Source organism: Macaca fascicularis, chromosome 1, assembly GCF_037993035.2.
Source record: "Macaca fascicularis isolate 582-1 chromosome 1, T2T-MFA8v1.1".
In the NCBI taxonomy this organism is placed as follows: Eukaryota; Metazoa; Chordata; class Mammalia; order Primates; family Cercopithecidae; genus Macaca; species Macaca fascicularis.
In genome coordinates, this window is record NC_088375.1 from 331205 (window position 1) to 352255 (window position 21051).

A 21051-nucleotide genomic window follows, 5' to 3' on the forward strand; every position below is an offset into this window, starting at 1 on the left:
CACCACCACCACCACCACCACCACCACCACCAGTGAAATAAATTTATTCAAACCACCAGGGAGGAACCTGGAGTTCTCAAGAACGATTCTTCTTGTATTTCGACTGCAGCTGGCTAGGTTAAGAACTAGCGTGGTCAGATCCAGCAAAGCCACTTGTGCCAGAGAGCTGAATGTGTTGGAAGTCCTGATTTTTCAAATAAGCCCACAGATAGCTTCCTTTTTAAGTACTGGTTTATTTTATTTTTTAAGAACATGAAACTACAAATTGTGCATACACAAATTTTGTGTCCACATTCAAACTTGTAGCTATATAAATTTAGACAACATTTAGAAAACATTTTGACCCTGGAGCTTAATTTTTGGAAATTTACGCTAAAGCAAGTGTTAACAAGGATAGTAAAGATGTACACACAAATATCTTCCATGCAGCTTGGAGGCTACATTAATACAAAGAGGGGAAAGAAACCAAATGTCTAGCTGTAGGGAAATAGGTTAAATTTTACTAGGTCCACCTGAAAGAGAATCGTTAATCCTTTGAAAATGATGCAAAATTAAAATATGTAGCAACATGGAGGAATGCATATGAAAATAATAAAACCATAAAGCAGAATATAAGACTATACCATGATTACAATAATAAAAAGTGTACATTTTATACATATGGAGAGTAAATGGAAGAATATTTGAAGCTTGAGATGGTGGATAAGGGGTGATTCTTTTACTTTTTATTTGTATTCTTAATTACCATAGTAATTCTTGAATAATATATATGATAATATTAAATTGATTATCTACAGTCAATAAACTGTTGACAAAATTCAAAATGTCAGACTGTTTAGTTGGACTTAACTAATGTTGTAATCTACCTAAAAACGTGTTTTGCTCTAACTCATTCTTAAGAAAATGAAGAAAACTTAAAGCTTGTTTCCATATTCCCACATTGGTGAGAGCAGAGGCAATTATTTTTGTTTATTTGTATGAAATCATTCTCCGCACTTTGAATTAATAGTAGGGAGGACCAAGTCCCAGAAGGGTGATGCAACTTTCCACAGATGGTTCAGACTATTTCTAGAGAGAACTGAGAACCCATCACTTTCGTCTGGTCTCTGCTGAACTGAGTGAAGGAAGATAAACCAAACTACGGACCACATAGACCTGTGGACATGTCCCACTTTTCTCAACCATGTGCTCTTGGGGGAAGTCGTGAGGTGACTTCAGGACTGTCTGCCCCGGACACTCCCTGCCAGAGCCACATTTGGTGGGCAGCCCTGAGCAACGGGAATGGTCCCGAGGCGCACAGCACCGCTTGGAGGTAGTCACCTCCAGTTGATAATCGTGCTGTTGGTGGGGTTGTTAGGGTGAGCCCTTGGGATCTGCCACCATCAGAGACTGTGGGGATCCCAATGCAGAACTCCAGGGCCCCCTGGGGTATCTGCGCAATTACAGAACTCGCTCCATGTCAGCACTTGCATATAGATAATTAAGTGATCTTTCTTAAAAAATAGTCCCTTAGATGGAACTAGAGGTCATTATATTAAGTGAAATAAACCAGGCACAGAAAGACAAATACTGCGTGTTCTCACTCATATGCGGCAACCAAAACATTGATCTCATAGAGGTAGAGAGTAGAATAATAGACACCAGAGGCCAAGAAGGGTGCGTAGGGGTTGGGAGGTGGGAGTGAAGTGATTTTGGTTAATGAGTACAAACATACAGTTAGACAGAAGGAGTAAGTTCTAGTTTGATAGCAGGGTAGGATGCTATAGTTCACAACATATTGTATATTTAACTAGAAAAGAAGACTTGAATGTTCCCAGTACGCAGGAATAATAAATAGTCAACGTGATGGGTATCTTAAATACCATGGCTTGATCACTGCACACTCAATCCATGTAACAAAACATCACTTGTGCCCCATAAATATGTACAGATATTATGTATCAATTAAAAACTGTTTAAAAACAAAAACAACAACAAAAAACCCAAACCAAAACAAACGTTCCTTAACTTGATTCTCACAGAGACACCCATTTTGCCTTTGGAGGTTTTCATTTTCAGGCTATCTCTGCCTTGGATGGAGTGGTGTAACTCATGGCTGGCCAGAGCATACCCAGGGATCTCAAAGCAGGACACCCAGAATAATTCCGCATTCTTTACTGGTCTGCTGCTTTCTTCCTGCATGTTTAGTTTTTCAGACCTGTTATCCCGCTTTACTTGCTAAATATTTCCCTGTAAAGACAAGAAACAGACAGTATTACATGTTTCTAGAAGACTAGAGAATTTATGCAATTTATCCTGGCAACGCAAATTGTTTCAAGGATTTCTAGGGTGGCATTTATTTGTTTGGCTTAATAACACTTCCTTCTGCAGAGTTTAATAAACTTGTTGCATGTCTCACTTTGTCCTAACTCCATCATGAGTTGCTAAGGATACCTTTAGCCATGCCAAGTTCATACATCGAGATTAGAAATCTACGCATACTGGATCTTCAGGGGTAACACGCTGACAGCACTTTGGCATCCCGATGGCCTCGGTGTTGAAGGTTTTCCTGTTGTGGATACCAATGCCTGTGAATTGCTTTGTGTGTTTTCTTCTTGGTATAAGCTAGATGAGAATTTAAGTCTACTAAATCTGATCATTTTTCCTTCTAGCAAAATATCACCTTCAACCTTCTAAAAAGTCTTAGTTCTTCATCGATTGTTTAGTTACATAAAGTTCTTGTAGTTTACCAGTAAGTTTTTGATTTACTAAATTATGTATAACCTTCTCTATCTACTACTCTGAATGGCTTTCCTGAGAGATTCAGCTCTCTGTGAGTGACAGATAATCATCTTTTGTTGGAATACAGTTTGGGATAAAATTAGATATTTGGATAATTTTTATGAAAATTACGTATATTATCTTCCTTGATTCCTACTCAGTGATGTGTGTGACGTGCTGTTCTGAGTGGGTGGCATTCAGATTGCGTGGATGAGAGGAGATATGAGAAATGTGAGATCATATAGAACACATGAATACATTACTTTATAAAGCATTTTGCAAATTAAATAATGGGATTTAATGCTTTAAGTTTTTGTCTAAATGATGCAAAATCCTTGAGTAAAATTAGGCAATTAATATGGATCATCTAGAAGCTACTGCTCTACTTAGACTCACTCTTTGTTTGTTCCACTCTTCCTATTCCCTTTAATGAAAATCCAGGTTTTTTGGAATTATGCAGGAATTTCACAGGTGACAAACCAAATGCTGATGAGCACCTAGACTGACTCCTCCTTATAGTAGCACCTTAAATACTTGGTACATATGCAAATGATTGGGTTTCCAGAACATTTCACTGTGGTCTGACTGAATTTACGTTCTTTATATGACATAAACAAGATTTACGTAAACTGAATCTAAGAAAGTTGAGGCAGAGTTGTCTGCAACTCCTGGGCTGGAAATCTCAGGTACACGTATAAAGAGGAATGACCGTCCCATTCCCTCCATGCCAAATGCAAGTGCATTGAGAAGAAGATTGCCTGTTTGATTTTCTGTGGGAATTACACGGAGTGAGTATTGTAAATCTCAGGTGTAAGGATGCTATTGAGTGTAACAGTCCAAAGAATCTTTTCTTAAATGGTTGCTGCTTGTTTTTTAAAAGATAATTTAAGCAAACCTTAGTCTTATGAATTAGATAGGATAAGGACAATACTGTTTGAAAGGCGCGAAGCCCTAAAGGAAAAACCTGTACTTACTCTTAGTTTCTAAAGTATAGATTACGAACCAGGATTCCTGGATCTCTGAGTGGTGCATTGTCTTTGTCATGCCTTCCTTTTACAGATGAGAACACTGATGACTGGAGAGTTGAAGGTGCTTGCATGAAAGACACAGAGCTGACGTAAGGCAGACTCCTACAGGCATTCAAATTTCAAGCATAGACTCGTTGCCTGATTGTCAAACGTGCAAGCATTTTAAAAATCCTTTCTTCCACAATGATTTCAAAGAATGTGCAGACACCTGGATTTCTCAGGTCCACTTTGCCAGTGATTCACAAGCAATATTTTAGTGTCCACCACACCAAGGCATAAAATAAACTCTCATCAGGGATAACAGGTCTCTCTAGTTGAGGGGTTTCTAGTGTGTAGTCTCTCTCCAGGTCTTGTCAGGAGGTGTGTGTGAGTTGAGGAATGTGGTTCTTACTCTAAAATTGTCAGAGTACATTAGTGCTTTATTGTCTAATAATTGTATGATTATTCTTTCAATATGAGTTCATTCTTAATGATTCCAACTTTTTGAGATACTAAACAGAATTTAGGAACACAGAGAAAAATTAGGAACATATATTTTTGTATTTAGTCTCAAAATTGCACAACGCTGTATTGACCTGTCTTGAGAACTTCTCATGTGAAAAGATAACTGTAAGTTTGAATGTGTATATAATGAGTCAAAGTGTCTGAGATAATAACAGAAAAGTAATGTTGCCAGTGTATTCTGTACAGGAAAAACTGCACCTAGAGTAATCTGTTAAAATTGAGGTATTATATTCTAAAATAGACCTTGCAAAGCTATCCCAGGTAAATACCTGGAAGTGGAGCACTTTGGAAAATTCATACATGAATGCATAAAATAACTGGAGAAGTGTGACTGGTACAGAGAAGGAGGAAAGACAAGCTTGCAGTCATATCCACATTATGAAACGTTGAATGTTGCCAAGAGAGAAAACTGGTTCCAAGCAGGTTCAGAGGGCAAGGAAGGAAGCCGCATGAAGCAGCTTTAATCGAAGCTGTGGCAGAGCTTCCTGACAACAGGCTGCTGCGTTGAAGGAGCCTGGAGCAAGCTCTTTTCTTTGGCAAAATCTTCACCAGTGGTCACATGGAAGCAGGCAAAGGCTGCAGCTTACAACTTAGGGATTACCTCGTCCCTCGATTTAAAGGATGGGCTGGGTGATCATCACAGTCCTGGGCAAGCGTTGTGTCCTATGTTCCAATTGTACTGATGTGGGAGGAAAATATTTGCAGCCATCCCTACTCAACCAACATGTACCCCTTATAAAATAGTAGAGAATATTTACAAATGTCAGGATAATATAAATGTGTTGATTTATCTCTTGGTGTATTGTATTGTATTATGCAATAAAAAATATTTTAAGTAAGCCTAGAAAATTTTATTCACTAAAATTATGTCTATTTTATCGATTAACTTTTTTTTCTAATTTTCTCAAAATTTGCAGGCCAAGCATACTCCTGCTCTTCAAAGGTGTTTAGATTTTCTGCAAGCTTAATTGCGATGCACACCTTTTTCTGAGAATTTCTACTAAGTAACGTTTCTTTCAAGTCAAAGGACATCTGGGGGAAAAGACAGACTTTAACTGCTGATGTAACTTCACTGGGAGCGCCTGGGTTTACAGACCTTTTCTGAAGATCAGGAGGTATTTGCAATTTAAATTCATAGATTTTAGTTGAATATGTATATTGCTTAAATGAGAGATTGAGAATTCGTACCAATAGTTTACCAATAGTTTTGAAATAATTTGCGGTATCTTACGTTTTGCTTTGTATTATATAAAATATTTTTACTTGTAACTATACATTTCTTATTTGATTCTTAAAGTAACCCTGAATGTTTCATTATCTCAATTAATACAAGCAGATACTGAGGCTCAGGGTGTTTAGGAAGAGAATCCAAGGTCACAGAATTAATTAATGTCCTGACCAGAGGAAAAACTCAATTCATTTAATTCTAAATTTTGTTTTACAGTATGTTGCCTTCATCATTTCAGAAACAAATGCCTATATAAAGTCACAGAATCATTCCAGACATTTTCTGATTATTTTTACGTGTACTAAACCATAGCAAAGCTGTGTGATCTATGCCCAGGAGAAATTCAACAAGTATAGTTACTGTGCTCACTCTAGTGAGAGAGCAGATAATAAATTTAACAAAACGTTTACTTAAAATCATAATGTACTTTGAGGAGGGCTTGTTCTCTGATAAATTAGAACTTTTGTTGTCAGATTGGAAAAGTAAGGCCAGTTGGTTGCAAAATGGAGTTGACTTAGAATTTCCCTTTGTATTGCTAGGTCTACAGGGCTAGCTGGCCATAGAAAAAGCTAGAACCACCGAAGAATTACATACATACATATTTAAATCTATAGGAGGAGATTATGAATATATATACTTATATATATATATAAAATGGATAAAAGATCATCCTTTATGTTCTTGAAGTTTGTTGTGGATTTTATTGTAACCTGAAATTGTGTAAAACAGTCACTCAGTTTTTCTTAATTACCAGAACTATGGAAAAATTCCAATTTCCAAAAATAATCGGTGAGTTATAGCTCAATATGTATGTCCCTGTGCTATTGCATATATGTGAGTGTGTGTATAAAATGGGAGTAAGCATGAACAGAGAGCAGAGACCACTATTACATATACGTGTGTGTGTAAAATGGGAGTGAGCGTGAACAGAGAGCAGAGACTGCTATTACATATACGTGTGTGTGTGTAACATGGGAGTGAGCGTGAACAGAGCAGAGGCTGCTATTACATATACGTGTGTGTGTAACATGGGAGTGAGCGTGAACAGAGAGCAGAGACCACTATTACATATACGTGTGTGTGTGTAACATGGGAGTGAGCGTGAACAGAGAGCAGAGACCACTATTACATATACGTGTGTGTGTGTAACATGGGAGTGAGCGTGAACAGAGAGCAGAGACCACTATTACCTATACGTTGTGTGTGTAAAATGGGAGTGAGCGTGAACAGAGAGCAGAGACTGCTATTACATATACGTGTGTGTGTGTAACATGGGAATGAGCGTGAACAGAGAGCAGAGGCTGCTATTACATATACGTGTGTGTGTGTAACATGGGAGTGAGCGTGAACAGAGAGCAGAGACCACTATTACATATACGTGTGTGTGTGTAACATGGGAGTGAGCGTGAACAGAGAGCAGAGACCACTATTACATATACATGTGTGTGTAACATGGGAGTGAGAGTGAACAGAGAGCAGAGACCACTATTACATATACATGTGTGTGTAACATGGGAGTGAGCGTGAACAGAGAGCAGAGACCACTATTACATATACATGTGTGTGTAACATGGGAGTGAGAGTGAACAGAGAGCAGAGACCACTATTACATATATGTGTGTGTGTGTAACATGGGAGTGAGCGTGAACAGAGAGCAGAGACCACTATTACATATACGTGTGTGTGTGTAACATGGGAGTGAGCGTGAACAGAGAGCAGAGACCACTATTACATATATGTGTGTGTGTGTAACATGGGAGTGAGCGTGAACAGAGAGCAGAGACCACTATTACATATACGTGTGTGTGTGTAACATGGGAGTGAGCGTGAACAGAGAGCAGAGACCACTATTACATATATGTGTGTGTGTGTAACATGGGAGTGAGCGTGAACAGAAAGCAGAGACCACTATTTGACTTTGCGAAGCAGCACGATTTTCCCTGTTTCTGTTGTCTTATCACATAATAAAAGTCAAACCCAAAATGCAAGAAGTGTGGAAGTAGCTGAAATACTGCTAATATTTAAGCTACAACATAAACTGGAGATCAGTTTCCCTTTAGAAATATATTTTAATAGGCTCCATTAATGAAACCTAAGAAAAGTAAAAGTAAAATGAGGGAGGTTGTAAATAATGCTGACATTGTACATAGTATCAGAAAAATGTATAAAACCTGACACCAAAGATTCTGAATTGGCAAAATATACCTATACATAATATATAATATGCATATGATGTATATATGTGTACATTTTTATATATGTGTGTATATCTGTGTACATAGTTTACACCCATAAAACAGCAATCCTGATTCTAATGATTTATGGATCTACTCTCAAGTATGACTGATTTTCAGTAGTCACATTAATCATCACACAGTGTTAATAATTTAGCAGGTTCCCATGGTTGGTACATTTTATTTGCTAATTACAGGAACTGTCCAGCTGCTGTTCCCATATAAAGCCTCCCATATACACAATGGATGTGTATGAACATATAATGAATCGAGAGTCTCTAGTCCAGACACTCGTCGCACGAACAGACCCCGTGACCACAACACATCACCCTCGATGCTGTCGCTGGTGAACGGGCTTTTACAGCTCCTCACTTCTTAGTTCTATCGTGAATATCAGGGAGTCAATAGAAACAAAGCACTTCTTAGCCTGACACTTGGCAAAAGTAAACTCCATGATGTCATCATCATTATTCTCAATAGTAACTTCGTTTTATGGGCAATGGACTAAAACGCTAATGTTTTTAGAATATTTAGAGGAGCATTAGACTAGTTTGACAAATTTTACTCCCAAATATGTTGGTAAAATGTCTGTCTTGGAACACGTTTAGCCTTAAAACACGTGAAACATCATCCTTTACTTTCCTGAAGTTTGTTGTGGACATTTGTTTTTTATTGTAACCTGAAATTGTATAACACGCACTCGGTTTTTCTTAATTATCAAGAACTATGAAAAATTCTAATTCCCAAAAATAATCAGTGAGTTATAGCTCAAGGTTTATGTCCCTGTGGTATTTCCTCTGAAAATGAATTGCTAATACTAGTTTCTAATCGTCATGCTAATCATAATCCTAATTCCTCATCATGTTAAAATTGAAAATAAATAAAATTCAGTAACACTGAATGCTTCTTGTATTGAGAATAATTTTTTGTGTCTAAATTTGCAAGAGTAGTTTCCATTGAGTTTCTGTTGCCCTTTTTATTTCATCCCTTATAATTTATCTGGGACATGGATAAATTAACACCAAGTATACTCTCATGACGTAGACAGTGACTTGTGATCCAAATGGTGGATAACCCATACTTGTAGCTAAATGGAAGACATGAGCTACTCACAGCCAGCACCAAAGATGTTTTGAAAGTGGTGGTGATGCCAACCACTGAAAGACGCATTAAATAATAATACAAATTTAAATGCATCTAAGGTAATACACACACACGCGCACACACACACACACTAGACCATGGTATGTTTAACTGCTGTGTAGCATGGTATGCACCCTTAGGCATTATTACGTATGTCATTGTAATACAGTATCATCTGCTGACATCATCTTCTCCAATGTATTTAAGCAATTATTGATTAATAATGACCAATTTTATTTAAAAACCCTTTGGAATAGATTAAATGCTAGATATCAGTCCCAGTGTGCCAAGAATACTATTTTTAAAATGTTTTCTTCCCAGTTTTAAAAGTTTGCTACCTAATAATTAATTCGAGTGTTGTTATTTTACTGCCCTGGGAATGCTGTCATCTTATTCAGAATATATTACCTCATATCAGCACGATTGTAGGATCAATGGAAGAGCACAACACATCCTCTACGGACTTCACTTTCATGGGGCTGTTCGACAGAAAGGAAACCTCAGGTCTTCTTTTTGCCATCATCGCTATCATCTTCGTCACCGCACTGATGGCCAATGGGGTTATGATCTTCCTGATCCAAACAGATTTGCGCCTTCACACACCCATGTACTTCCTCCTCAGCCACCTTTCCTTAATGGACATGATGCACATTTCCACCATTGTGCCTAAGATGCTGGTTGATTACCTGCTGGATCAAAGGACCATTTCCTTTGTGGGGTGCACAGCTCAACACTTCCTCTACCTTACCCTTGTGGGAGCTGAATTCTTCCTGTTGGGCCTCATGGCCTATGACTGCTATGTGGCCATCTGCAGCCCTCTGAGATACCCTGTCCTCATGAGCCGCCGGGTCTGTTGGATGATTATAGCAGGTTCCTGGTTTGGGGGCTCTTTGGATGGCTTCCTCCTAACCCCCATCACCATGAGCTTTCCCTTCTGCAATTCCCGGGAGATCAACCACTTCTTCTGTGAGGCTCCGGCAGTCCTGAAGTTGGCATGTGCAGACAAAGCCCTCTACGAGACAGTGATGTACGTGTGCTGTGTTTTGATGCTGCTGACTCCTTTCTCTGTAGTCCTTGCTTCCTATGCCCGAATCCTGACCACAGTTCACCGCATGAGCTCAGTGGAGGGCAGGAAGAAGGCCTTTGCCACTTGTTCATCCCACGTGACTGTGATGTCCTTGTTCTATGGGGCTGCCATGTACACCTACATGCTGCCACACTCCTACCACACGCCAGCCCAGGACAAAGTCCTCTCTGTGTTTTACACCATTCTCACACCCATGCTGAACCCCCTCATCTACAGCCTTAGAAACAAGGATGTGACTGGAGCTCTGAAGAGGGCCTTGGGGAGGTTCAAGGCTCCTCAAAGGGTGTCAAGAGGTGTCTTTTGATAGTCGATTCCTTCCCAGGCATATGGTAAAGGGGAGACTCTGTGGTCACTGTGGCTGTGCTTTCACCGGAAGATGAAGCAAAAGGGGAGGGAGTGATATGATTTCCATATTGATTTTTTGTCAAGGTTTCTGGTTCATAACTCCCTAGTTATGTTCCAATGTTGTGGTTCTTGAGGCCTCAGAAAACGGAATCTCTCTCTGTGATCTTTGCCTTCCCTCTTTTCACCTGCTTCTTTTTCTCCCCAAAGAAAACCTTAGAAACTAAAAATATAATCCAATCTTTGCCCACTTTTGGTCACAAAGAAATTATCTGACTACCTTGTCTGATTGCAGGTCACAAGACCTCTGTTTCAAAAGAGGCCCTCTCTCCTACCCTGGAGGAGGGAACGCTACACAGAGGGGCCAAGAAGAATCTGATCAGACAGGCCTTGATGGGTGTCCCCACTCACTCTATCAACACTAGGTCATACTCTGTGTCCAGTCATATTTCTGTGCAATTGCCCATGCTTCAATCATGACTATTCAATAAGGTCTCCACATAAAGGCCGAAAGGAGAGGACAGAAAGCTTCTGAACAGCTAAACTCATGCAGCTGAACAGGAGGGCGATAAGAACCCACCCACCTGCCTGGAGGGCGGCCATGCCCCAGCTCCACAGAGACAGAAGCTCTTCTGCTCTCCTAGACCTCACCCTGGTGTCTTTTCATCTGGTTGTTTCTATGTATCCTGTGTAATATCATTTGTAATAAATGGTAAACATAGGAAAGCATTTTCTTGAATTCTGTGAGCCTCTATAGCAAACTAACTGAACCCAAGGAAGGGCCGTGGGATCCTCAATTAACAATCACTTGGTCAAAAAGCACAGGACAACTTGGGGCTTGTGATTGGCACTGGAAATGGAAGGCAATATTAACAGACTGAGCCCTCACCCTGTGGGATCTGATACTATCTCCAGATAGATCGTGGCAGATGGTCGTGGGAGTTTAGCTTGGGCTAGAGCATTTGACTGTGGATAGTGGCAGAATGGAATTGATTTGGAGGACCCCCAAATGGTGTCCCTTACCTTAACTCGAGCGTTTTTTTCTACTGACTTCACGTCTTTAGCTTAACTCTTTCAACCAATTGCCAATCAGAAAAATCTTTGCATCCACCTGTGACTCATAAGCCTTCCACTTCATGTCCTGCTTTTTCAGGCTGAAACAATGTGTATTTTACATGTTTCGATTTATGACTCTGCATGTAAGTTCTTTCCCTAAGTTTTAGGGAGACAGAGGTTACCTTGGGCACACTTTCTCAGGATCTTCTGAGGCTTTTCCCCAGGCCATCATCACTCACATTGGCTCAGAATAAACCTCTTTAAATATTTTACAGTGTTCAGCTTTTTCATCAGATGCAAACTTGACCTACTAAATACGCTGAAGAAAATTGAGAAAATGGAAGAGGTAGAAAGGTAACTTTCTGATTTTTTCTGCCCTTCTCCCTTGAGAGCTGTCCACAAAAGAATTCTGAGACCTCTTCTGAAAGAAGGTAACAAACCCCTTATTCCAGAGGGGCCCTGACCAATGCCCAGAGGGGAAAAAAATGTCACATGGGGAGGCCACTAGAATCTGAACACACAAACCTTGCTAAGTTGTCCTCCTCAGTTTATTTCCATTACATCATATTTTTAAACGATCTAATCATACTTTTAAGGTTTGCATGCCTCATGAAACTTCTATTAAGTAAATTTCCTATACTTTTCTGTTACTAATCTGTCTTTTGTTGGAAGTTACCAGCCATGAACCTTTTGATGAGCAAGGAAAAGAAAGTCTTACTTTCTTCCCCTGCCCCCCCCCACCCCATACCACTAATTGTAAACTTTGCGAAGTTTTGATACTGTCTATCATCTTACCGTGTGACCCATCTTATTCACAGGGAAGTCACAACAAACCACATGTGGTCTATGCAGTCCATTTCTAGGGGGTTTTGCTTAAAGTTTCTATACTCCTAGATTCTTAGGCTTAGCATCATTACAGAGGGATAAAATGTGTGTCTGAACTGTATCAGTTCATTATATCAGGGATAGAAAGTGTCTGTGAACTGTATCAGTACATTATATCAGGGAGATAAGGTGTGCCTGAACCGTATCCATACATTATATCAGGGATAGAATGTGTGTGTGAAGTATATCAGTTCATTATATCAGGGATGTAAGGTGTGTCTGAACTGTATCCCTACATTATGTCAGGGATAGAATGTGTGTCTGAACTGTATCCCTACATTATATCAGGGATCAGCCATCTATTGAACTATTAAGACCCTTGGGATATATTTGTTTGCAAAATAGGTGCCTGTCCTCATGAAGGTGCCCATGTAGCCCAGAGGCAGTGAATAATAATAAACAGAATAAGTAAGTTAACTCTGTAGTCTGTGAATGTCAAATGGTAGAGAAAGAGAAAAGTAGAGTAGATTGAGGGAGAGAAAGAATTGCTGAAACTGTGGTCATATTGGTTGCTTTTTACAATGTCATCGATAGTCTAGACCTCTTTGGAAGGATAACATTGGAGCAGTCTTGAGGAGATAAAGAATTTAGCCCTGAGGATAGTGTTGGGGTGGGAGGGATCCCACGTGGAGAAAAAAAACCCAAAAAACCTGGTAGGACAGCCCCGAAGTGAGAGTGTACATGGCTTATTCAAAGAGTGACAAGAAGCCAGGATGACTGGAGCAGTGAGGGAAACAGTGGTACGAGCAGACATCTATGTCTGGTAATGGGGAGAGGAGCATGGAAAGGGCCCCTTATACCTTACTGTAAGAATTTTAGATTTTACTCCCAATAAACGGTGAGCTACAATGGGGTTTTAATCACCAAAGTGGCATGATCTGATGTTTCTTCAACTGCTGCTTTAGAAATAAGCCTTAGAGGATTTAGGTGAAGCAGGAACATATCGTAGAAATGGTTGGAACCTAGGTGTATTCTGAAGGTAGAGCCAACAGGATTCCTTTACTAGTTGGATATTGGTTTCAAGGGAAAGAGAAGCACCAGGGGCAACTCTAAGGGCTTAGGTTGAGCGACTGAAATTGGGGACCTCCTACCAGGGGGACTAAGGAAAGACACAACTGCAGGAAGTTTAGGGTGGGAAGGAAGAGGCACAGATCAGTTCAGTTTGGTGAATGCCAAGTTTGTTTTGAACTGAAGTCATTAATATATAGATATTATATAGATAAATGGTTATAGCTAAGAACCCCAATGAGCTTAACAGAGAAAAGGTACAGAAAAAAGAAAAAAAAAAAAGAAGAAGAGGACCAGTAACTGAGCTAGGATCCCTCCAGTACTAAGTGAACCTGGGGAAATGACACAAGGAGAAAAGAAATTAAAAGGAAAAACAAAACAGTGGGTTAGGAAACTCAATCACAGTTTGGTGGACTTGAAGACAGATGAAAATGCAACAAAACAAAACACACATCTTCAGTTGAGGGAACAGACAGTTATATCAAAACAAGGAAAAAACCAGACAAACAAAACTGTGTTGATGGCCCTAGTACAACAAGGCCAAAAGGTTTGATTTATCCACATAAAGATCATTGAAATGAGAGGTAAATATCCTGAATAGAGAGGACAGTGGAGGAACTGGGGAGACTAAGAACAGGCAAAGTTTTTGGAGAATGTGACTATAAAGGAGACAGAGATGTCACTGCAGATCTGGGAAAAAATAAATTCATCAAGTTGTACTGGGAAAACTGTTTGTTCATATGGAAAATGGACCATTTGCCTAAGGTCACATACTGTACCACAAATATGTTTTAGGTGAGTTAAAAACTAAAAGGTGAAGAAAGGAAAAATAAACTATGAGCTTTTACAAGATAAGATAGGATAATATTTTCTTGACTTTAAGTTATGAACACATTGCTTAAGACACAAAAAGAACTAATATGAAGTAAAATATTGGTAATTCAATTTACAAATAAACAATTTAAACACTTGGATAGGTCACAAACTAGCAGATGTGTAACAAAACTGAAAACAAAATATCCAGCACATGTATAAAAAAATTCTTATGTGTCTATAACAAAAGACCAAAATTTAATAGCAAATGGGAAAAATCCTTGAATAAATACAAATGTATCTGTCTCAACTTATTGAAGATACCATTCAACAGAATTTCAAAATTATTTTTGAATTTCACAATTATTTTTGAAATTCAAAAGAATTAAAATCATGAACTCAGAAAATTGTGCAACAGTGTTCACAGCTCCATTATTTACAATAGCCAAAAGGTTGTGTCCATCAACAGACAAGTACATAAGCAAAATGTGATACATACACACAATGTGATCCTATTCCACCTTCAAAAGGAATGAAACTCTGATATTTTCTGCCACATGAACGAACCTTGAAAACGTTATGTGAAGTGAAATAAGCATAAAGGCAAACATTGTATGATTCCATTCATATGAGATACCCTGCTGGAGGCCGAAAGAGTGAGGGCCATCATCGACTCAGGATACCACGGGACGCTAAGTCAGTCACAAAACTGCTTCTCATAAATGCAGAATGTTGGCAAACGGACAAACTGCGTTTGCTGTGCAGAGGTTATGCTGAGGGCAGCCACGCCCCAGGCACGAGTGTTTGTCATTAGGTACGTCTGAACGTCTGATGGCAATAATGTGAACCTGTGATCAATCACGTGGCTGACCAATCGTGACGGCCTCCTCCCTGCTCTTTCTACTCAATAAATACGGAGGGTTGTACACGCTCAGGTGGCTGCCCTTGCTCACTCGAAGCTGGGATCTCTCTCCTTCCCTCAAGCTAGCCTTTCCTTCAGACAGTTTTCTTTTGTCTTTTGTTACCATTTCCTACGTTCATTGCTCCTTTCAGTCCTGTAATGACGGTCTCAAGCGGTAACAGTAACTGCTGTAGTGACGGTCTCAAGTAGTAATAGTACGAGTCTGTCACAAGTGGTGCCTGAGCAGGGACCTGAAGGGACCCGAAGAGGCCTGGGGGACAAATAGAGATAAGTAGGGATAAAGACAGAGTACGGGTAGGGAAAGACAGGAACTAGCAGGGACCATGGGGGACAGATAAGGATAACGACTTGCAGGGACAGACAGGGTCCTATAGGGACTTGAACGAGGAAGGTCGGCTGGAACTTTTTTGTTCCTAAAACCAGCCAGATGAACGAGAAACCCCGTTACAAGTCCGCCAGCAGTAACATACGGCCAGTGCTCTAGAAAAGTACTGGTCAGTGCCCCAGAGGTATGAAGAACGGGAAGTTCTTAAATTAGGGTAACATGGGGAAGAATTTGGTTATTTTTTTCCTTTTGTTTGGAGTTCGGTGCATGCCATCTTATTTCAGGGCCTGAGAATTTATTCCCCACTTACAGCACCTATCAAAAGTGGTAGACAAGAGAGGGAGAATGAAAATTGGCTTGTGCCATGTTCTGTGGCTACAGAAAGGCTCACTTTGACTACGGCTCATGAGAAGACGAATGTGGGTTGTGAACGTGCAGTGGCACCTGTGAGGTGTGCAGGAAGTTTAGGAGGTTTTCTTAGAACTTGCCAAGATGTGGGAACTCAGCCTCATTGCTTTACAATGTTGACTCAGGCAATGGCTAATTCTGGTAGTTGACGGATCTGAAAGGAGCCCAGGGTTGAGCCCAGGAGTGGGAAAATGTAAGTGTAGAAAAATAGGACGTTTCAGAAGAGAATGGCATCAGACCTCTGGGCGGAAGGGATCTCAACAGTTCTCGCTACAGAAAAAGCGCCAGGACGTTGCCCTTGTTGCCATTAGGGAAATCACTGGGCTAATCAGTCCCACTGAAGATTTCATCAAAACGGCACCTCCTGTTGGGAAACAAGAGGGCCTGGACCTGGGCACCTGGAAGAAGGGGGCGTCCCCAGGCCAGGCCACGACTCCGTTTTCTGGGGGGGGGGGGGGGTCTCCGGAGGTGCCTTGACCCCCCCTCAAACACCTGGAAGCACAGGATTAGATCCCCCAAAGAACGGGTTATGTTTAGAGGAAACAAACTGGATTGACACCGGCATTTGGGGACCTTTGCCACCAGGAAGATGGGATTAATTTTAGGCGAAAGTCATCTGAACTTGCGGGGGCATTCCTGAAGTCCCAGGAGCTCTTGCTCCGGGTTATGGAAAAATTCAGGTAGTGGTAGGCCAGGGATTTAAAAGCACGACTAGGAGAAAGATTTTATCACAACCCATAGCGTCTAATAGACCCGCCTGTGTAAGCGCGAATTGAAGGTTCAGGACGGCTTTTTTGCTGTACTGTTGCGTGAGAAGAATTAAGTCTCAATTTGTTGTTTTCTCTGCCTTCTGTTCATCAGAAAAAGCTGCTTTCATTATCAGTAGAAAGTTTTACCCGCAGCAATTCTTCAGAGGCAGAAGCTGAGTTGCAGCTCATGGAGCGGATGCTTCATTCAGGGCGTTGCCTCCCGGCTGTGGCCACAGAAACCTTTGCTTCTGTAGATTTGCTACTAGCGTGGGGACAAGGGCTGCCTGTGTCTTTACAGGAGATGAACAAACCGTGTGGGTGTCCTCGGGCCCGAGGACTGACCGGAGTCACGCTGACATCAACCCCCATAATACAGGGACAGATCTTACCCAATTCAAAAAACAGGAAAGGTTGGAGGCCGAAAGAGGGTTGTGATCAACTCAGTTATACCCCTGGAGGCTGAGTAAGCAGAAAAACTGCTTCTCACAAATGCAGAATGTTGGCAAACGGACAAACTGCGTTTGCTGCGCAGAGGTTATGCTGAGGGCAGTCACGCCCCAGGCACCAGTGTTTGTTATTAGGTACGTCTGAAAGTCTGATGGCAATAATGTGAACCTGCCATCAATCACAGCTGACCAGTCGTGACGGCCTCCTCCCTGCTCTTAACAAATGCAGAGGCCTGAGAAGCTCGGGCGGCTGCCCTTGCTCACTCGAAGCTGGGAGCTCTCCTCTTCCCCAAGCTGGCCTTGCCTTAGAAGTTCTATTTTTTCTCACCATTTCTGTGTTCATCCCCTGTTCAGTCCTGTTGTAATGACGGTCTGGAGCAGTAACAGTAACCGCTGTGGTGATGGTCTCAAGTAGTAGTTGGACAAGTTTGCTACAGTACCTAGAATAGAAAAATTCATAGAAACAAAATAGAATTAGATGTTACCAGAGACTAAGAAAAGGAGAAAGTTAATGTTAATGGGTACAGAGAATTTGTTTGGGATGAGAAAGTTCTGGAGATGGATGGTGGTGATGGTTGTCAACCTAAAGGAAAAAAACTGAGGCGAAATCATAAGTAGGGTTTATTTGGGCCAAGACTGAGAAATACAGTCTGAGATTCTAGTAGCCCTAAATAAACGCTCCAACTAACAGCAGTTATGGGGCGTTTAAGGGAGGAAAGAAAGTTCTAAAGCCGACATGAGCTATTGATCAGCTATACCTTGTGTTTATATCTCATTCCCGGAACATGAAGATAATTGGTAAAGGTCACATTGTACAACTTGTAACATTTTAGGTAATTTATCAGCTAGTCTGGAAACCACGGTGGGTTAAAAGTATAAAATTCCTTTAAACAACCCCCCAGGCATGTGCATTTTGAGCCGGGCTGGGTAGGGAAGTTATTCTCATGCTCGCGTCTCAGCCTAAAACATTTTGCAAAGCTCATTCTTCAACTGCTCAATCATTTTTCTTAGTTTCAAATATTTTCTAAAGTCAACTCTTGGTGGGAGGAAAACTAAGGCAGGTCATACAAACGTAATTTAACAGTGGTTTTCTCAGATTGGACCTCAATCCTAAACAAAGTGGAAGACAATTTTATAAAGTACCAAATTTTAAAAATTTTCAACCAACCATACTAGGATTGAACCATCTCTTGCTATAGAAAATATCTTGGAGTACATAGTATGTAGCCATTTGGGGGAAAGAATGGGAAGTGGTGTAGGTCAACCAGTTAAGATAGTGTTATGTATTTGTGGTACTCATCAGCTTTTTTAAAGGTGTAATTTGTTTTTTCACTGAGTATTATACCCGTGTGCAATCATGATTTGTAGCCTTTTAAGCCCCAGATTGCATAAGCTTCAGTCTCAGAAAAGCTGAATTCCAACCCTCACTAATTCTTAAACACCAGTGAGGTAAATAATGAATTACATGAAAGCCAAGATCATGCAGGCACAGATTGCAGCACAGCAAGACTGCAGGGTCTGGGATTCCCCCTCCCCTCCCCCCCAGGAATTGGTGTGGGCCCTTGTGAGAATACTGGAATGAGAAAAGGTCTTGATATTTTGAAGTAACTCAGATCAGCTTCTCTTATTTTACTAACCTGTATATATTTTTAAATGCTTGCAATGCTGAAAGGTTTCTTATGTATTACAAGTTACAAGAAAGACAGGATGACATATTACTTGAGAGAGATGGGGAATGGCCCAAAATGCAAGACTACTAATACTTAGAAACACTGGATTTCTATTTCAAGAGAAATGCCTAAAAGTTGGAAGTGTGGGGGGGGAAAAAAAACTTTCAAAACGATGTCATGAACGAAGTAAAAACAATTTAATTGCAGGGCCTGCAACCTAACTTTATCTGGGTGTTTAATTTGTAAATTGAGGTTACATTTTTAAGGTGAAGGAGTTTTGTCACATTTGCATGAATGGTGTAAATTGCAGGCTTAGGGACAAGGACCCCAGAGACACTGACGTCAATTACCTCCTGAGTGGGAGCACTAGCCATCGCCATGATGCAAGCTCTCCTGTGTAAGTCGCTGGATCTTTCTTAGCAGCCTGCATATAATGTAGCTGCTGTCAACTTTGCATTAGTTATTAGGCATTTACAGATTCAGGCTGGTCTGTTGCTAGATCTTCAAAGTATTCACCTATCACTGTATCCTAAAATCTTACAATAGTTAGGGACTGACCCTTATCTTTCTGCCAACAACAAGACGTAATTCCATGCCTAATCCACTGTACCTTGTTTAAATTCAGACACTCCCTGCCTGCACTCTTCTGTTTCAGCTCAGAAAACAAGTTTGAAATACAGAATATAGAATAATGGATGCCTCTTGGTTCTCCACACTTACTACATAAAAGGAAATGCTGAACAACTGTTTACTACCTTAGTTCTGTAAGGGTTTTTCTCTAAATATTCAGATCATCGTGTTTGGGGAAGATACTGTGTAAGGTAAGTTTGCAGTCTTGATGCTGATCAATCGCAGGATGCTTTAGATTCTGGACTTACTAGAAAGTTGGTTCAAATCAAATACTGGAGAATGCTGAGGCTGATAGGTCTGACTTTGAACTGGAGATACTTGTGGATAGTGGGCTACTCTTAAATAATTTGATCCTGTTTCTTCTCCGTTACGGACTCGGTTATCTTTTGTGTACATTAGAATGTAGCAGATTACTTGGGAATTCTATATAGATCTGTAATGATTCCAACAAAGTGTTTATTGCAACATATATTCACCTATACAATTTTAACATCTTTATAAAGAGAAGAGCTTATCTAATTTGTAGTATGCCACCTTCTTAGGTACCTCATAAGTATCTAAAAATGGTTTAGGAAGACCCTCCCTATCCTCCAAGAAACCGTTGCCCCATACTTAGAAATTCCCAGAGGCTGATAGAACAGAATGTGAGTGGCTTGCCAGACATTCAGAAGCTTATCAATGAAGATAGGATTACAAACCCGGCTTTCTGATTAAAAATTGTTTAATGTTCACAATGCTACATAGCAAATGCCAAGAATAAAGTTTCAAGGGTAGGAATAGACAGGGGAAGAACTCAGTTCAACTTCTCTAGAGACTGAAGGTGATCATGCCCTTGGTCCACTTCAAGACAATCTCTTGGCCTTAAAACTTCTTGACAGTTCTAAAGATTCCCCAAATTGACCTTAATTTAGAAAATATTTTTTCCACAATTAGAAGTGACACTTCATGTGAAGATACTTCTGGGGAGGAAACATAATGAATCTCATTATACAGAGAATTTAATGTCTTACAGTCTGGGTCACCATTGCCCTGTTCTGATCTCAAGATATTCTTTTTTATGCCTGTTGTCCTCATCTCCTGTCTAGCCTTTTAGCACTCAAACATATTCTGAGTTAGATGGTCACCAAGAATTGTTGCCAATCTCTGATGCCGAGCAAGAGTCTGACAGAATGACATCAAAAATGAAAGTAGAAGAAAATTGGCTACCTGCTGTTGGATCTGCTATTTGAGAGAAACATATGGACAGCAGAGGGTGAGATCCCCAAAGTTAATTGTTGCTATTACTATCTTAAGGCTAACCTGGCGCTCACTTATTGAGTACCCACTTACACCAGAATTTACGCACGTGACGAGGGTGTTCCCACATCCACAAGGAGAACTGTTGGAACTTAAGTCATTCCTGCTCATCACACTTGGACTCGTGCTTATTTGAACTACAGTTACATAAACTCACTGGCATGATCTTAAGGAACAAATTCATGATGATTGGATTGACCTCATAAACCAATAGTTGCACAATTTTTAATGTCTAGACCAAAGATTTTAAATGCATAAAAATATGCATTTTAAAAATTCAAGTAAAACTGTACAAATCACATACCTGGATGGAAAATATTTTTCAAAAATTCAGCATACAGAATGATAAATGTCTTTAAATATTTCAAAACATTTGGCCTAAACATCAAAGTTACAATTGTAAGTAACCTCGGGGGCAAAATAGCTGCACTAAATAGTACATCAGAATATTACTAAATATTAAACAACGTTCTTGTTCTATAGAAGACACTAATTTTAACAAATCACCTATATAGAA

At 40.2% G+C, this 21051-nt stretch overlaps 1 protein-coding gene across 1 annotated transcript; it reads left to right on the top strand.

Annotated features, from left to right (window-relative positions):
- Positions 1 to 9316: 9316 nt before the first annotated feature.
- Positions 9317 to 10293, top strand: LOC102125132 (olfactory receptor 2T1). The gene has a single exon (XM_005539537.5). The coding sequence runs from the start codon at positions 9332 to 9334 to the stop codon at positions 10286 to 10288; it is 957 nt and encodes a 318-aa protein (XP_005539594.3). The 5' UTR covers positions 9317 to 9331; the 3' UTR covers positions 10289 to 10293.
- Positions 10294 to 21051: the final 10758 nt, after the last annotated feature.

Bases quoted from the DNA above. Each gene is read 5' to 3' on its own strand.
- LOC102125132 (XM_005539537.5), top strand. From the start codon at position 9,332: ATGGAAGAGCACAACACATCCTCTACGGACTTCACTTTCATGGGGCTG.